The 17230-nt window shown below is 37.8% G+C and overlaps 1 protein-coding gene across 4 annotated transcripts in view; it reads right to left on the reverse strand.

Annotated features, from left to right (window-relative positions):
• Window positions 1–17230, reverse strand: part of EPRS1 (glutamyl-prolyl-tRNA synthetase 1) — a 65295-nt gene that overhangs the window by 29254 nt on the left and 18811 nt on the right. For 3 of the 4 annotated variants that reach the window (XR_004279993.1, XM_032317521.1, XM_032317523.1), the window contains 9 exons: window positions 16601–16834; window positions 15295–15379; window positions 14823–14882; window positions 14506–14526; window positions 8763–8873; window positions 6648–6784; window positions 5639–5846; window positions 4959–5071; window positions 3695–3812 (listed from right to left, as the gene is read on the reverse strand). Coding sequence is in view for 3 of the 4 variants with exons in the window: in XM_032317521.1 (XP_032173412.1) it covers window positions 3695–3812; window positions 4959–5071; window positions 5639–5846; window positions 6648–6784; window positions 8763–8873; window positions 14506–14526; window positions 14823–14882; window positions 15295–15379; window positions 16601–16834 (1087 nt within the window). In the remaining variant the exon portion in view is untranslated. The remainder of the gene's footprint in view (window positions 1–3694; window positions 3813–4958; window positions 5072–5638; window positions 5847–6647; window positions 6785–8762; window positions 8874–14505; window positions 14527–14822; window positions 14883–15294; window positions 15380–16600; window positions 16835–17230) is intronic. The other variant, XM_032317522.1, reaches the window with a different exon arrangement.

A 17230-nucleotide genomic window follows, 5' to 3' on the forward strand; every position in this document is an offset into this window, starting at 1 on the left:
CTGTCAAATAAATAAATAAAATATTAAAAAAAAACAAAAACCACATAGGTTTGCTAGCTCACTTGGTAGAGCATGTGACCCTTAGTCTCAGAACTGTGAGTTTAAAACCCATATTGAGTGTAGAGATTAAAAAATAAGTAAATAAAATCTTAAAAAAAAAACCCACATATACTCGAAATTACTCCTTAAAATATACAACCACCAATGTTAATATGCACATATAAATGCAAATATTATACAGTAAAGCAAGAATACAAAAGAGTCATTCTGTATCAAAAATACATACATTCTGTTCTGCTATACTTATTTTTGATAACCTGAATAGACTCATTCATGCCTAGTAAACAGGGAAACACTATTAAAGGTATTAGGGTAACACTGAAAAATCACACCACCTTGTGGTGGTTTCTGCCAGTATGTTAATGTTTGATGTCAAAGAAGCATACGGGAAAAAGCTTTCTCACAATTAAAAGAGAAAGCTTTAGAAGTGTCCTCCTTGGGGTACCCAGGTGGCTCAGTCAGTTAAGCAGCTGCCTTCAGCTCAGCTCATGATCCCAGGATTCAGGGATCAAGGCCCATGCCAGGCTTCATGCTCTCGGGAAGTCTGCATTATCTGCGCCCCCACCCCCTACGCCTGCACTCTCTTCCTCAAATAAATAAAATCTTAAAAAAAAAATGAGGAGCAGCTTCCTTGAGTGAAGGTGGTACTTTAAAAACACTGTTTACCATAACATTAAGCCATCTAATGAAGGTACAAGTTCAGATGAAGGAATTCAAAGAGCTAGCCTCCTGGGCTTTAAAAAAAAAAAAAAGATGAGATGGGATCCACACTGAGTCAGACTCTAGTTCTGATGGTACTGCTCTCTATTAGAGGAAAACACCCTCAAAGACCTACATATCAAAGTAAGGCTTAAGGCTGCCAGGCAGTGTTGGATACCAATGCTAGTCAAGTGCATTTGAACTTTTCTTAGGATTTGTGCAGGTTCCAAAATATATCCACAAACTTTCTAACACTCTGTCCATCAAGAGGTGGGGTCTATACCCCCCACTTGAATCTGGGCAAGATTATGAGTGCTTGGACCAAGAGCATGGCAGAAATGACACTATGTGAGATTTTTAAGGTTAAAACATAAAAGGCGGGGCGCCTGGGTGGCTCAGTGGGTTAAAGCCTCTGCCTTCGGCTCAGGTCATGATCCCGGGGTCCTGGGATGAGCCCCGCATCGGGCTCTTCACTTGGTGGGGAGCCTGCTTCCCCGCCCCCTCTCTCTGCCTCTCTGCCTGCTTGTGATCTGTCAAATAAATAAATAAAATCTAAAAAAACCAAAAACATAAAAGGCAATGCTGCTTCCACCATGTCTACCAGCCACTCACTTCTGGAGCCCTGAGTTGTCCTACGAAGTTTCACTACCCTGACACTATCACACTGAAGAGGTCACTTGTAGCTACTTTGTGCGACATTTCCCCTTTCCTAGCCAACAGTCAGCATCAACTGCCACCCGTGAGAGTGAGCCACCATGGATGTCCAGCGAGGCCTCTGATGACTGCCAACCAGCCAACAGCTGAGTGAAGCTATAGGAGACGCACAGGTTCTTAGCGTTTTGCCCCAAGCCTATTTTTCCTAATAAACCAGCCCTGTCGTTCTTAGTATGCTGCTTTACAGAACAAAGTTTCTCAAGAATACACAAATTTCTGAAACCAGTATTATACTATATGTTAACTAACTAGGATTTAAATAAAAATTTGAAAATAAATAAAGAAACTTACAGTGTTACACTAGCATCTTTACAGCATACGTAAAATTTTTCTGGGGGACACTGGGACCAACAGGAGCCTCGGTAGCCACATTCCCCACGTCACTCTTATTTCATCACATATACTGGCAGTTCTCAAGGTGTGGCATACAGAACCCAGAGGATTTCTGAGATCCTTTCAAAGGAGGTCTGTAAGGCCACAGCTATCTTCTAATCCACTAAGACGTAATCTGTCATTTTGAGTCAGTCTTTCATGAGTACACAGTGCAATTTTTTTGAGGCGACTAAGTCAGATCTTAAAGAGATACTTAAAAGTGCAAAACCACAGCATTCTTCTAACTCAAACTTTTAAAAAATAGTTATTTTTCATAAAACATATTTATATAAATATAATTGGGTTCATTATTGCCATTTTGAAACAAACTGGTAAGGGTGTGGGGGTGGCTTAAGTTTTAAGTCTCAGTTGTTTAACTCTTGATTTGGGCTCAGGTTGCGATCTCAGGGTTGTGAGAGCAAGTCCTTCATCGGGCTCCATGCCTGGCACGGAGCCTGCTAAAGACACTCCCTCTCCTGCCCCTGGCTTGTGTACGCGAAGTTCTTTCTCTCTCACCCTCTCTCTTAAAAAGTAGATAGATAAATAAGTAAAATAAAACTTAATTCTTAATCCTTAATTTAAAAACTTGTCAGTTTCAACTCTTAGTATACCAAGTACTGACAAATATAACCCACATAAACAAAAAGGGTCCTCAATCATTTTTAAGAGGATACAGGCTCTTGGGGCATCTGGGTGGTTCAGTGGGTTAAAGCCCCTGTCTTCAGCCCGGATCCTGGCATAGAGCCCCAGGTCTGGCTCTCTGCTCAGCGGGGAGCCTACTTACCCCTCCTCCATGCCCTGCCTGCCTCTCTGCCTATTTGTGATCTCTGTCAAATAAATAAATAAAATCTTAAAAAAAAAAACAAAAAAGAGTATACAGGGCCTTGAGACTAAAAAGTTTAAGAACTGCTCTATTTAAATTCTTTTCTTCCTTTAATTTTCTTTTGTCAGAGATCACACAGTATTTAATGTTTGTAAATTAAAAGCTCAAGTTATGACATTCCCATTGTAAAAAGAGTTTTAAACTCGTATCTAATAAAGTTACGTGTTTCTATCTTCCCTAGCTCAGGTTATTTTTTATTTACCTATTCAATCACACAAAATTAGGACTTACTACATTACTTATTCTACTTCCTGAATTCATGTCCTACTTTGTACCTTCCCTTCCCTCATCTTCTGGATTCCTAATCACTTAACACATCTTCTAATCCTACTTCCCATCCACCTGCCAAGATGTCCCTGCAGACCCAAAACCCATGGATCCCAAACCATGCAACAAGGTGCTCCAGGGTGCCACAGGAAATTCACAGGGGCACTACAAAATATTTTAAGTATTTGAAGTAAACAGAGCAACATGTCTAACATCTGTCAAACACTACATGTACTACAAGCTCAAGTTGGCTCAATAACATCAGAGCATGTTACATTCCTTTCAGTGATGTCCTACCTTTGTAAAACTAAAATTTCCACAGCTGCTATGTTAAAATCAAACACCACAGGAAAATCACTATGGAACAGGAAGTTAGCACTGTAGTATCCAAGGCGAATATAAGATTCAGGAAAGAAATAAAGTATTATTTTTTCTTTTAATCAGTGTATCACTTTTAGAATGAAATAATTAAAATATTTAAATTTGAGAACACAATCTTTTAAGAATAAAATTTCTCTTTTATTCCACTTACATCTATTATTTCTTCAAGTAACTACATAAGAAACATTTATCTCTTTGAACTTAACAAAGAGAACTATTAGAATTTCACTTAGCCTGTGGGTACCATGAAGAAAGATTCTAAATCCTGGGGTAAAAAGATGGTTGATTAGAGACATATCCACAGAAGTCAACGTTTACCTCATTTTTTGTTGTTTCTACCTTGGTCTTTTCCCTTGACCCAGATGTTGGCATTTCCTTTGTATGTCCATCAGGAATATAGATCAAAACACATGGGGCTTCTTTGCAGCTATATGGGCTAAAGAGAAAACGGAGGGCCAAAAAAGGTTTAGAACAAAATTATGTGACAGTAATTCAAACTGAATTCCTAGATTAAGTCACTGGCATCATGTTAATGCTTCTCGAAGTATAAACAGTCCATTCTCTTATTATTCAAATCAGAAGCTCTTCAGTGAAGTTTAAAAACAATGTATACATAAATAAAAATTCACAGTGCTAATTATAACCTTCCAGTTTAAGATCTTTTATAGATATAAACAGGCTAACTCTAGGACAAAAGTTCAGCTCCTCTGCCTGCCAGCAGAAATGGCACTAGTGGGTGCTCATTCTTGACCGAAAGACAAATGCATCTCCATAAAACACCTAATATGCTTGTGAACAGAAAAATTTCCGTAAAACATTTAAAAGAATTTCTCAATTTTTAAAAGTAATCAGCAAAATCCACTGCCACCAAGGCTACTGATAAGCATAGGACTTCTTCAAATTTTGTAGTAAAAGCTCAAGTGAAAATATAAAGAGAAGAATTCAGTACATCTCTTCAATATTTTTGATAGCTTTACTGAGATGACGATTTTCCTCTAAATGTACCTGCTACATTATTTATATTCTATAATGCATCTAATGAAAATATACTATAAAAAGGTAATAGTAATAATTTTTACCCAACGATATATTGGAATTTCTCTTTATACTTGAGACTACATGAAGATGAATTATAAGATGGTTTAATTTTAGAAATCAATAATTTGTTATTATTATGCTGTTTCAGAGTTACTGCTTGTTACCTTAAGGTCTGAAATATTAAATATAAAAGGCAAATATCAAACTGAATAGAGAATTATCAGGTAGAGTATTTTAGTAGAAATTCAATATTTAGGGGCGCCTGGGTGGCTCAGTGGTTTGGGCTGCTGCCTTCGGCTTGGGTCATGATCTCAGGGTCCTGGGATCGAGCCCCGCATCGGGCTCCCTGCTCCGCAGGAAGCCTGCTTCCCTCTCTCTCTCTCTCTCTCTCTCTGCCTGCCTCTCTGCCTACTTGTGATCTCTGCCTGTCAAATAAATAAATAAAATCTTTAAAAAAAAAAAAAAAAGAAATTCAATATTTAAAATCTTACTACTGTAAGAATGTTAAGGATTTTCATTTAAATGCTCACTGACATTTACTTACCTAACAGGTTCATATGGCTGATCACATATGAAGAATCCTCTTCTCTGGAGTTGTATAATGTCTCCTTTTTTCAAATCCTTAAGGCAGGGATCCCCCAGCATTAGTTCTTCATGCTATAAAGATGACAGAAAACCAAAATACAACTTCTTAGAAATCAGAGCACTGAAAACAACTCTAAAATAGAAGTTGTTTTTCCAGAAGGCGGACTATCCTTAATTTAAAGAGATATGTTAAAAACTTTACTACTTAAGCAGATACAGTGAAACAATAAAGAAGTAAACAATTACATATTGTATTTTTTTAAAACTTAAAACTGATGAACCAATGCATTAACTTAGGGAAACCTTTTAATCAACTTGATTGGTATCCCTGCATACTTAAGTAAGTTTCCCACCATAAATTCCACCATGAGCGGCAGTGAGAAAAGCACAGACAGACCTAGCTGTAAGGCACAGCAGCACGGCACTTAAGCATAAGCAAGTTCTTTAACCTCGCTGTGCTTCAACTCTTACCTTCCATAAAACAGAAACATCACTCTTTTACATCTTCTCATTTTAACAAAATTTTACAGATCTTTTCCATTTTACTTGAAAACCAAATACTCAAAAGTAATTTTAAAAATTCTAAAAAAAAGTTTATATAACAAGGAAAAAGAAATATGGTGTCTTTCAGGAGACTACCTTACTGTTCTTGTTCACATACTGCTTAAAGTCCTCATCTTTCCCCAGCACCGGCTTGGTGATCAAGTGCTCGTAGGTGACACAGATTGCAGGAATAGGAAGAGCACGTGCAGTCTCTGCAAGCCACGTGATCTTCGTGGTTTTCTTGTAGTCTTTGTTCTCCAAATTCAACTTTGCATCAAGAGATACAATTTTTCCATCTGCACTTCTAGATATAAGATTGAAAAGTGTTAAAAGAAAACCATAACTGTCATAAATGCATTATTTTGTCCTGCACCTATAATAAATGGCTAGGAATTTTCTTTGGAAAAATGCCAAACCAAACATTTGAGCTTCTAGTATGTTCCAGACAAATACTGGTTAAGAGACGAATAAAATAAAATCTGCTAGAGAGCCGATGCACACTCGTCTGATGAAAAACATGAGCATATCTACAAATTTTAAAGTCATCTGCATTAAACATTAAAAAATATAAAGTACCATATTTTTAAACATTTAACAATTACTTGAAATCATACGTAATGACTGGACAATTCAGATTTCAGAGTTTACATAAATTTTATTAGCATACTATGTTCCATTTATGTAATCTTAAGAACAAGTGTAGCACACTGTAGTAACTAGAAAGCACGTATTCATCACAAAATAATTTTAAAACAGATTTTAGGATAAAGAATGTTATGTATACAAAATCTGTCCAAAGGATCCCTTGCCCAGCAACTGTACAATAAGAATCAGATGACAAGACAACTGTAAGCATGAGAACTATTTTTTTTTACATCTAGACACAGTAATTTTCAGTATCACAAGCAAAACACCCCAATACCCAATTAGTAAACTGGACACACATGGAAAAGAAACCTGTTGTGCGTCCAGAATTAGCAGTTTCTATCCCTGAGCAGATTTACTGGTGGAAAAATGAATGAGACTAAATCTGGTAATTTTTAGTAAGTGAATAAACTAAGAATTCCCTTCCATATTTATTAAAAAACAGACAAAAAGTTCTTACTTATTTATTTTAGTAATGTTGATGTTGCCCCAATTTATAAAGGTAACCATCTCCCCCTCCGACAAGGTCTCTGCATCAGCACCTTCAATGAAAACTTTAGGACTGTACCACACTGGCTTCAAGCCAACATCAGGATTCTGATTGATTAAAAAAGAAAAAAGAAGAAGAGTGTTAACTGAAACAACTTATTGAACCCAGCATGCAAATTTAATATTCATTCATATAATTCTTTAATCAAACATGCTGAATCCCAGCCACATGGCAGTAATGCTAATGGAAGTCAGACAAAGTCCCTACAATTACTACCAGCCTAAAATTCTTTGTTTTCAGAGCTAAGACAGTTATCATTTGTTTTTGCTGTCCCTCCAACCAGAATCTACTTTGCAGTCCTCAGAATGTCACTAGTGCTTGGCAACAAAGGAGAAAATGGAGTCACTTCTGATCAGTGGCTACAGAACATTACAGGACAACAGATGTCACCACAGCAGGAAAATTCGTGGACCTTTCATATCTTAGATGACAAATTAAAAGAGTATCATATTTGTATAGATAGATAAATTTTCTGTCTTTTCAGTATGTATTATAAAAGAAGGAAAAAGATTTGGAGAATAAAAAGAATGGTGTGTTAACTCTCAGTTTTTGTTTAACAGACTTCAAAAGGAGAAAAGTCTAAGATTTTTTGAAATAAATATTACACAGCATGTATTTAGTAATTACTCAATAAATGTACCAATGTATTTGAGAAAAATCAGGATGCTGTATTGACTTACATTCTGCTGAGCTCAGAGAATGGTAACAGGCTAAGATTTAGTGAGGAAAATGATACCTAAGATTCCACAGATCGCACTGAGCACACCAGTCATCATTTAAAGAGTGTCTCCAAATGAATAATAAACTTATCCTTTATTATGTGTAACTATTAACTATGCTATCTGAACACAACTACCATTTTAACAAATAAGCGCCTTAGGACATTTTCTCACCACTCAAATTTCAAAGCATTCAGTAAGCTTCACAATTAAGCTAACTGTAGTCAGTGACATGATACACAGAGAGCACCATCGCCTGGTTGAACCAATCAGATGTGAGATAAAGGCAAAGTCAAATCTATCACAAACATCTACTCTTTCCAAATCTTATTAGGAGTCGCCCTAAAATAACTCAAATCTTTAAAGTTAAAAATAGCCACTGCCACGTAGAAAGACAATCATATAAGGCTCCAACTCAGATGTCTATTATTTTATATGTGAGTTAGCCTGTGTATATAACAGTTATGAGTAAGGTTATGAGTACTTTAGGCTATTGTATGAGTGAGTTAGTCTATGCATCTCCATTATACAATGAAGGTATTTATAGACAACCCACAAAACTTGAATAAAAGGATCTATTTTTGCTGCAAGGCTGTCAAGCAAGCAGTCATAACGAAGACAACAATCATGGTTTAACTAAGAGGAACTCCCTGCTACTTGTATCTAAGATTTATATTCTGAATTCAGATGGACAGAGTTCATTCTCACTTCACTGACATTCTCTAAAACAGACTAAATGCCAGTGTGATAGATTCTGAATGAAAACTGTGACTCAAAGGGCACCTGGCTGGCTCAACTGGTAGAGCACACGACTCTTGATCTCAGGGTCATGAGTCCGAGCCCCAAACTAGGCGTGGAGCCTACTTTAAAAAAAAGAAAAACTGTGATTCAATATTACTAGGTCTAATGTTTGGGCTTAAAGACAAAGGTACCAATGAATAACTAGTTAACAGAGAACACACCTCAGCTTCCCTATAAAGACAACAGCCTAAATTATGGTATGATCTTCCAGTAGGACTCCAAGAAAAGGTGAACTTTTATTATATACTTATATACTATCTCTACAGAACAACAACAACAAAGGCACAGAGTGTAAAAGTTCTGAGATGTGTTTTGGATTACAACTAAAATAAATTTCCTCAGCAAAAAACCCACAAAAACATTTACTTCAATTAGTATCAAATCGGACAAATGATATTGAATAGAAAATGATCTCAAAACCATGCAACAGCTGCCCCCAAGCCACATTTTCCCTTTTCTTATCCTGCTCCTTCTGAGAATAACATTGGTGAAAGTGCAGGGTGACCTTTGGGTGTTTGGCTACTTCTTTCATCTCCTCCTGAGCCTCAGGGATATTCACAGGAACCACGTCTTTCTTCAGTAATGCAACATATCGTGGCGCCACCGGGTCAATAACCTGCAACAAATGCAACCTCGTGTTAAAACATCCAGATATTTTAAAAACTTCATAAATAAAATAAATGATAGCACAGGAATACTAACTGGCTTTCTTTGTTACTGCATTTACTAATTTTTTGTTTTACCTGCTAAATCTCCTCTAATATTTAACTGTCCGGTGGAAAAAAAGGAAACAATCATAATTGAAAGCTACATAAAATTCAGAGTTCCTTCTCAAGAATAAGTCCTGACAGGTGAAAAGAAACCAATTAGTTAAAGCAAAATATTACCTTTGAAAATAACTTATAATTCTGTTATTAGAAGATGAGGAAAAATCATCCTGCGGGGTCATGTATCAATCCTATGGGTAAGTGTTATATGTCCTTTTGTATTACTGGAAAAGTCCGTTTTCAAAGAATATAGGTATTGTATCTTAGTATCAGTTTTAATCAGTGTTAGGCAACACATCACAATCAAAAGCAAAACATTATTAGGTCACTATAATAAGGCAATTCTACAAACTCAATAGTATAAACAAGACATTTCTGCTGGTCTGCAAGCTACATATACAGGGACCACTGTGTTCCCAGTACTGAGCCAGGGCCGGGCACACACAGGTAATCAACAGACATTTGCGGATTCACTGGATGAATGGTTCTACTCGCTGTGCTCTGACCTAACTCCACCTCCAAAACAGCAACAGCATGCCCTTCTGGATCGGATGTATTTTCCTCACTTCACTGTTCAATTTAAAATTATCCATGGTGACCACACAAAACAGCAGTGTGTAGACACTAAATAAAGCATATGGAAGAAAAACGTAGATAGAGGCGTATGTACAGAGTGAGGCGCTAAGGTGGATGTAGGAAATAGAGTGTACGCTAACCGAACTTGGCCGTGTTTGTTTTGTATTATTCTGTTGTTGTTACCACTGAGGTTATTTTTTTGTATGTTTGCTTTTAGAGTATTTTCCAGCTTCTGAAAAGAATAATATGAAAATTCTCAGTGACTCAGAGGGTCACTCATAAAAGCCTGAAAAACTCTTTAACCCCGTGTCTGCTACTCCTCCTGGCTTCTGTTTCATGTTGGTAGTAAATCACGACCAGCCTCTCTCTCTATCATCATTCCATTCCTTCCTTCCTTGAGTTAGCTTAAAGATCATCCTTACTAGTTAAAGATTCCTCCTTTTAGCTTCAACTGGGATAAAATGATTGAAGACTTAATTTGCGATTCCTCAGTTCAGTACTTAAGCCAGGAAGATATAGATTCTTTAAAGAAAGCTACAACTAGACAAGCTGGCCTGGGAAACCTCTTCCAGGTCACTGCAGCTCAGCCTCCTCACCTGACAAGAGCCGGAGAAGATGGTTTCTCACCTATTTACAATCATCACTTACTCGGTGGCTAGCTCGGATTCTCAGGCCACTTAACCATACAGGACAATGAATGTGATAGTCTGAAGTAAAGGCTAAAGAAATCTATTTTTAACAAGCATTCCACAGGATAGTCAGGGACAGTGAAATCTAAGAAATCTTGGATTAAAAGATTTTAAGTTGTTCAGCTCTAAATTATACAATTCTAAAAATTTCTGGATCAAATTACAAATTACTCTGAAGTGTCCCAGGGATTTCAAGGAGTTCCCCTGGCAGACACCACCAAGTGGGGGAAAGACAGGCCTGGGACTGTGGAGAAGAATCCAGAACCCTTAACACACTTCCACCAGAAAAGCTACCCTTTTATTTACTGGGGTTTACTTGAAAATTTTTCATTTGAAAACTTTCCTTTTTGGGAATCAAAGAGAGAAGTCTCTACCTACTTTAAATTTACTAGGTAGGGGCAGAGGCAAGGGAGTTGGGATGAGATTTGGGGGGGAAACTATGATATTACATACTACTGAAACACTAACATAGCTTTAAAAATTATAGCAATAAAGGAAGGTTGATGTAAGCAAGTATTACTGTAAAATGAACACCTTAAAGCCATGACTTTTCTGCCTTGGCTAAAGAGTTCAGATCCTAATATTTACACTTACATACAACCAAAAAAAAATTATGTTAATACAGAGTAAGCTAGTGAAATGTCTCCTACGGTAGATTATATGTAATAAACTAGGTAACTTTTATTTAATTATGATTCAGAAAAATTATGTATTAATTTCTCACCAATATGAAAAGCCAGGCTAAGAAAATATGGATTACAGAATTTTCAGGAGGATATTGAGATGATTACTCACCCCACATCTCACTGTCCCCTTCATCCATTTCTCCCCTTTTCTCAGCCATATACACTATGCTCTGCAAATAAAGCTCTTTCTCCAAAGGAACATGTACTTAAAGAGTTCCAGCTAATCCAGTTACCCCTCTAGTCCTTTAGCAGAAGATGCTTTAACAAAAATGCTAAGTTACTAAGAACGGGAGAGTGTCCACAGAATAACATTTTACCTCCGTCCTTAATGACTGCCTCACCGAGCCACGGTGTTAAATTTAGTTCAGTGATGTCTCACTTACATTTTATTCACAGAGCTTGGAAAGAAAGAGTGAGCTACAAAATAACAAAGCAGTAATCAGACTGAATGGTACATGAACCCGAAATATGAGATCTGCACCTCAAGGGGCAGAAAGGGTGGCAAAGCGAAGGAAGTGTAGGAGGAGGTGAGGAAAGCCGCAACAGAAACGCAAAGGTCCGTCACCAGAATAACATCATTTTTACTACCCAGCAAAATGTTTTAACTGGGGGCGCCTGGGTGGCTCAGTGGGTTAAGCCGCTGCCTTCGGCTCAGGTCATGATCTCAGGGTCCTGGGATCGAGTCCCGCATCAGGCTCTCTGCTCAGCAGGGAGCCTGCTTCCCTCTCTCTGTCTGCGTGCCTCTCCATCTACTTGTGATTTCTCTCGTCAAATAAATACATAAAATCTTTAAAAAAAAAAAAAAAAGTTTTAACTGTGCTGTTTTCAACATGATGCTTACTGATTAGAGATCCCACAGACGTATGGATAAACAAAGCAGCCTGAAGAATACTCATCTACTTTCATTCCCTCCTGTATCCCCATTAAAAAAACATAAAGGATTGGGGCACCTGGGTGGCTCAGTCAGTTAAGCATCCACCTTCAGCTCAGATCATGATCCCGGGCTCCTGGGATCGAGCCCTGCATTGGGCTCCTTGCTTGAAGGGAACCTGCTTCTCCCTCTCCTCCCCGCTCAGTGCTCGCGCACGCTCTCTCTCTCTCTCTCTCAAATAAATGAAATCTTAAAAAAAGGGGAAAGATTTAAAGAAAAGGATTTTTTGGTGTTGCTGTTGAAAAGTACAAACCCCGAAAACTAGTGTAATCAAAGAGGAGATAACAACAAAATTCTGTGATCTGAAAACCATACAGAAACATCCCCTTTCTGTTCATAAATGAGGCACTGCCACTTCCCACCCCCACGACAGAAGGAAGTCACTCTGCAAGGAGGAGGGTGCCTAGATCCTGGCAAGTACCAGGAGGAGTTGAAGGAGAGGGTACCGCACAAAATTAAGTGAATGCATGATACTACACAGAAAGGCCCTCGGTCCTCTTCCGTTCAGCTCCAAAGCTCTGACAGCTAAGCCTTCACACTTCAGGCAGGTAATTAAAAGAAACTTCCTTGTAAAAACTGCCAATTCCAAGAGATAAGAGATAAAGTTACTAACACAGAGATGCTCCAACTAACTGACTCAGCAAGGTCATCCTACAGTGAGGCTCAGCTGACAAGTCCAACTCTTTGTTTTGGGCCTGCTAACTGCTCCTTTAGTCCTCCATGTTAAACATGAGCAGATATTCAAGATTATCCAGACCTCTGAGATGTCTTTAACATGCTTTTAATATGAAACAGAAAGCCAAAATAATCCGCAGGAAAGCGAGATCACAAGAAGAATTTCTACTAATGTCAGTATTCGAAGCATGAAACAGGAACAAGAACAAGAACTTTTTTTTAAATCAGAGAACAGAAACAAAACCTTGGAAACATGATACATAAATGAAAAACTCAACAGGAGGTCGGGAAGATACAGCTGAGTCAATCCAGCACAAAGCAAAGCCAAAAGATGAGATAGAAAAAAAGACAGAAGATAAACCTGGAGGACCAGTCCAGGAGGCCCAACATCTGCTCACGAGTTCCAGGGAGAACACAAGGCAGAGAACAAATAAAGGATTCAAGACAATTTCCCAGAACGAGTTTCCAGACTGGAAGCCACCTGTTTTTCTGACGGATAAAGATGAAAACAGAGCCCCGCCATACCTCCTCATGAAATTTCAGAATGAAAAAGGTCATATACAAGGTCTCAAAAATCTTCATCCCTTGCGCCCTTCTCAGGGAGCTACCAAAGGACAGAGCAGAGCAAAGCAAGAGGAACATAAAAAGATACAAGAGTTCCAAGAACCAGGCGATCGATCCATCACAGAACAAAAGCATACGAAACCCCAGAACGATGGCCGAGCACGGAAGACTGCTGAGCCTCCGCAGCAGCGCGGAGCAGGGCAGAAGGCTCTAGCAAAGCAGTCTCCATGACGGAACTGAAAGAACGCTGAGGCACAAGAACACCTTGGTAGGAAATTCAGACAATTCAAAGAGGACAGACGTAGAAAATGAAACAAACGAGGGAAAACAATAATTAACTACAAGAAAACCAAGAGGGTCTGAGAAAAAGTAAGAGACTCATGTCCCATCTTTTCATTGTGTGAGTCAGAGGAGGATGCCTAAAACTTAAATAAAAAATAAGAAATAGCAACACACACATTATTTAGAGATACAGGCAATAAAAACACCAAAACACTGATCTAAAAGAGCTGAAAGTGTTTCTCTGGGGTGGGGGCGTGAAGGAAGAAGAGAGGGAAATGTGCTCCTCACCTTAACAGACCCTACAGAACTGACCGTGGTGAAACAGAATTCATGTATTTGAACTAAGTGCACATGTATAACTTTATTAAAACTTAAAACCTTTAAAATTTGGGTTATTAATGAAAAGTACACCAAATTAACCTTGCCTGTAAATTCTACTTGTATTTATTATTAGTAACTGCAGCAACAGAAAGAGCCAATTAATTCCTTTATGTATCAAAAACACACGACACTAAATAAAACAAGTTCAAGACACATGCGAGACAAGCAAGTCTTTCTTGAAGCAAGGCATCAGCACAATCAAGCAGCAGTAAGAAAAAAGTACAGAACACAATCACAGAAACTATAGTTTAAAACATGGCATTTTGATGATTTGCCTTATTATAGTGTCTAAGCATCTGCTTCCAATTGGCAATTAACAATGTCAATATGCAGTATTCCTTATTTGACTTTCATTTAAGAACAGTTAAAAAAAAAAAAACTAGATTCAATAAGACACAGGAATTACAATTAGTGAACCTTCAGTACAACTCGGTGAAACACACAACTTAAAAACTCTGTCCTCTCAGCACACAAGGGAACAGTGGAATCAAGTTAGCCAGATCTTCCCTTTGCCACTAAGAAAACCAGAGGACATGATTTTTAAAACTAGGAATAATGCATTTTCAGTGCATTTGTATAAGCAAGACTTTTATATAAATGTGATTGTGCTTCAAAGCTGTATAACATCTCAGGTTATAACATGTAATACGCTAAAAGCTATGTGCTAGGTAAGGCAAATAAAAGCGTTAAGTGATACCTTCTTACAGAGAGCTCGCAGCTTGAAAGCAGAAAAATGAAATGCAGTGTTCATAAGATATTTAAGGAAAAAACTGTTACCGCTCCCCACTAGCTCCAAGTTTGTTTTAATCACTGTGACTTGTTTGGTATAGAAAATAGGCTTAATACTCTTTATAGGTTTAAGAAAGGAAAACATTCCATTTTCCTGAAGGTCTGCAAAATGGTAACATTCTTGACAAAGTTTTCTCTATGATGAACACACTAATGAATTCTACACATATCATATTATTCAGGACTTAGGCACAAGAAAGGAGGACCAAAAGTCAAAATGTGTACCTTTTTATTAAATGCCCAGATTTTGTCCCATTCCATGTTCACAACTGAACGTGAAGAACCCTAGAAAAGTAATAATAAAATGACTTAAAAGGCAAAAAGTATTCATTGGAGTACGTAAGCTAAGATGTTAGAAAAAAAATAAACCCCCCAAATACTTGCAAGTTTACTTCCATTGGAATATAAAACCTAGTACGCACAAACTATTTGGTTACCCTGAACAGCCAGAGTCAAGAGCTGGATATTTCACTATATAAAAATACTACAGGCCATCTCTGTCCCACTTCAGCTTACCAGAGTAGGACGCTCTCAATTTTCCACCATCATAAACATACACTTTGAAAAAAAAGATTCTGCCTTTGCATTATAAGGAACAAGGAACAAAATGAACAGAAATTAATAGAGACTAAGGGGATATTAAAAAGACACTTGAAAACTCAAACAGAGAAGATGGAAAACAAAGTGTGTAGGTCACCTGAGCAGCAATGAACTGTTTCAGCCCTTCAACAGTCATCCCTCTTCTCAGCACACCACGAACCGTCGGAAACCTCGGGTCATCCCTGGGAAACAGGGAAATTTGTAAGTACCAAGGAGATCTTTTTAATGTACAAACACAAGCAGCACAAAATACCTTACTGAGTAATAATTACAGTTAGCTTATGAAATAGTTGGATGAGTTGTTTAAATAATAATTGAGGAACTCGTAATACCAATGAGCCCACTACATGGAAGAGGAAAACTGCTGACTCGTCAAATACTGCTCAGTCAAATACATGCACTACTAGGAATAGTAAAACACATTTCAAAAAAGACACAGTTGCATCTTCAAATAGGGAAAACCCATGTATTAAAACATTCTTATTTGCTTTTTATTTAACAAATATTCAAGCTCCCTATTCTACATACAACCGTGAGAATCAGGTAAGAAATGGTATCATGTCACCCATGTACGAACATACTTTACAAAGTCCCTTGGGTTATAAAAAATATATACACTGGTTATTAACATTCTGCAGAAATTTTATTTTATTTCCAATAAAAACTTTTGCCTGGAGCCCAAGATAAACTTGCCCTTTATCAAATTCAGCTCTAAAACCAGTATAAAATACCTATTAACTATTATGCGATGCTAACAGAAACTAATACATACATTCCCGTTAATTCACATAAAGAACAGACTCATCAGCATGGTAACTCATTTGAACAAGTTTCCTTTACACAGATCTAAGGCTACAAGACGACTTGAATTTTTATATTCCTCTTTCTCGCAGAAATCCTATATAGGTTAACATGCTACAGAGATTTGTTAACTTGTCCTAGGAGCTGAGTACTCTGGGCCACCAATGGCTCCACAAGGTGGGTCTTGACCACCAAGGCAGAAACCGTTTATGTCTTCGCCTCAACTCAGGATTTTTGGCCTTCCTGGGACCTAGCTGAAAAGCCTCAGAGCCTCAGCACAGTGTGGAAAATGGTAACCAGATATACAAAGGAAAAGAGTCACAACTACTTTTCTACAAAATGCTAAGATCAACAGATTGTGTTGCATTTCCATGCACCAGGGTCCAAATGGGCACTCCGCATTTGTAGCATTAAAATAAAGGGGAGTGGTAGAGGGACTTGATGCACTGAATGAAATAAAGACAAGGACCAGAAACCCTAGAGGCCCACCCACTCTACCTCTTCCCATTCACCCTCCCACCCGCCCCTCAAAACAGTTTTAAAATCACTGACAGACCGTGTTCTCACTCCTTCCCCTAAATTCTAGGCCACAGTGAACGTACCATCCGTCCACCAGTCCTTCGTTGACAAACCACGTGAGTTTTCTTTTCGAGAGCACGGTGTTGTTGAGATTCAGTCGACTATATTCCCAAATATATGGCTTTCTTATGCCTAAGGCTTCAATAATCCAATAAAACTGTTCATCTCTGTCGTGGTATTCTGTTGTTCTCAGGGCATGTGTAACGCCTTCAATACTGTCAACTATGGGACAGGCAAAATCGTATGTTGGATAAACACTGGAAAAAAAGGGAAGACATTGAAAAGTAAACTGAAGCATGTCACCCTTTCCATCTTAGACTATTGCATTGTAAGAAGCAAGAGTAATTTGAAACAGAATTCCTTACAAATTAGGAATTTCTTAAAAATCAACAGGTTTTATGACCCATAATATTCAAAGTATATCAAAATATTATCAGTCTTTGGGACCAACACATCAGTTAACCCACTCAATGTTCAAACAAAAAAGCAAATTTGCAACTTAACAGACAACTGGGTATTGGCACAGCAAATTCTACAATCCACACTTCATGTATAGCATAGGAGAAAGTAAAAAGCAAAATACTGCTGACCCTTGAACACCACAAATTAGAACTACATGTGTCCACTTATTCATGGATTTTTATAAACACAGT

The sequence above is a fragment of the Mustela erminea genome, chromosome 17 (genome assembly GCF_009829155.1).
Source record: "Mustela erminea isolate mMusErm1 chromosome 17, mMusErm1.Pri, whole genome shotgun sequence".
Taxonomy (NCBI): Eukaryota; Metazoa; Chordata; class Mammalia; order Carnivora; family Mustelidae; genus Mustela; species Mustela erminea.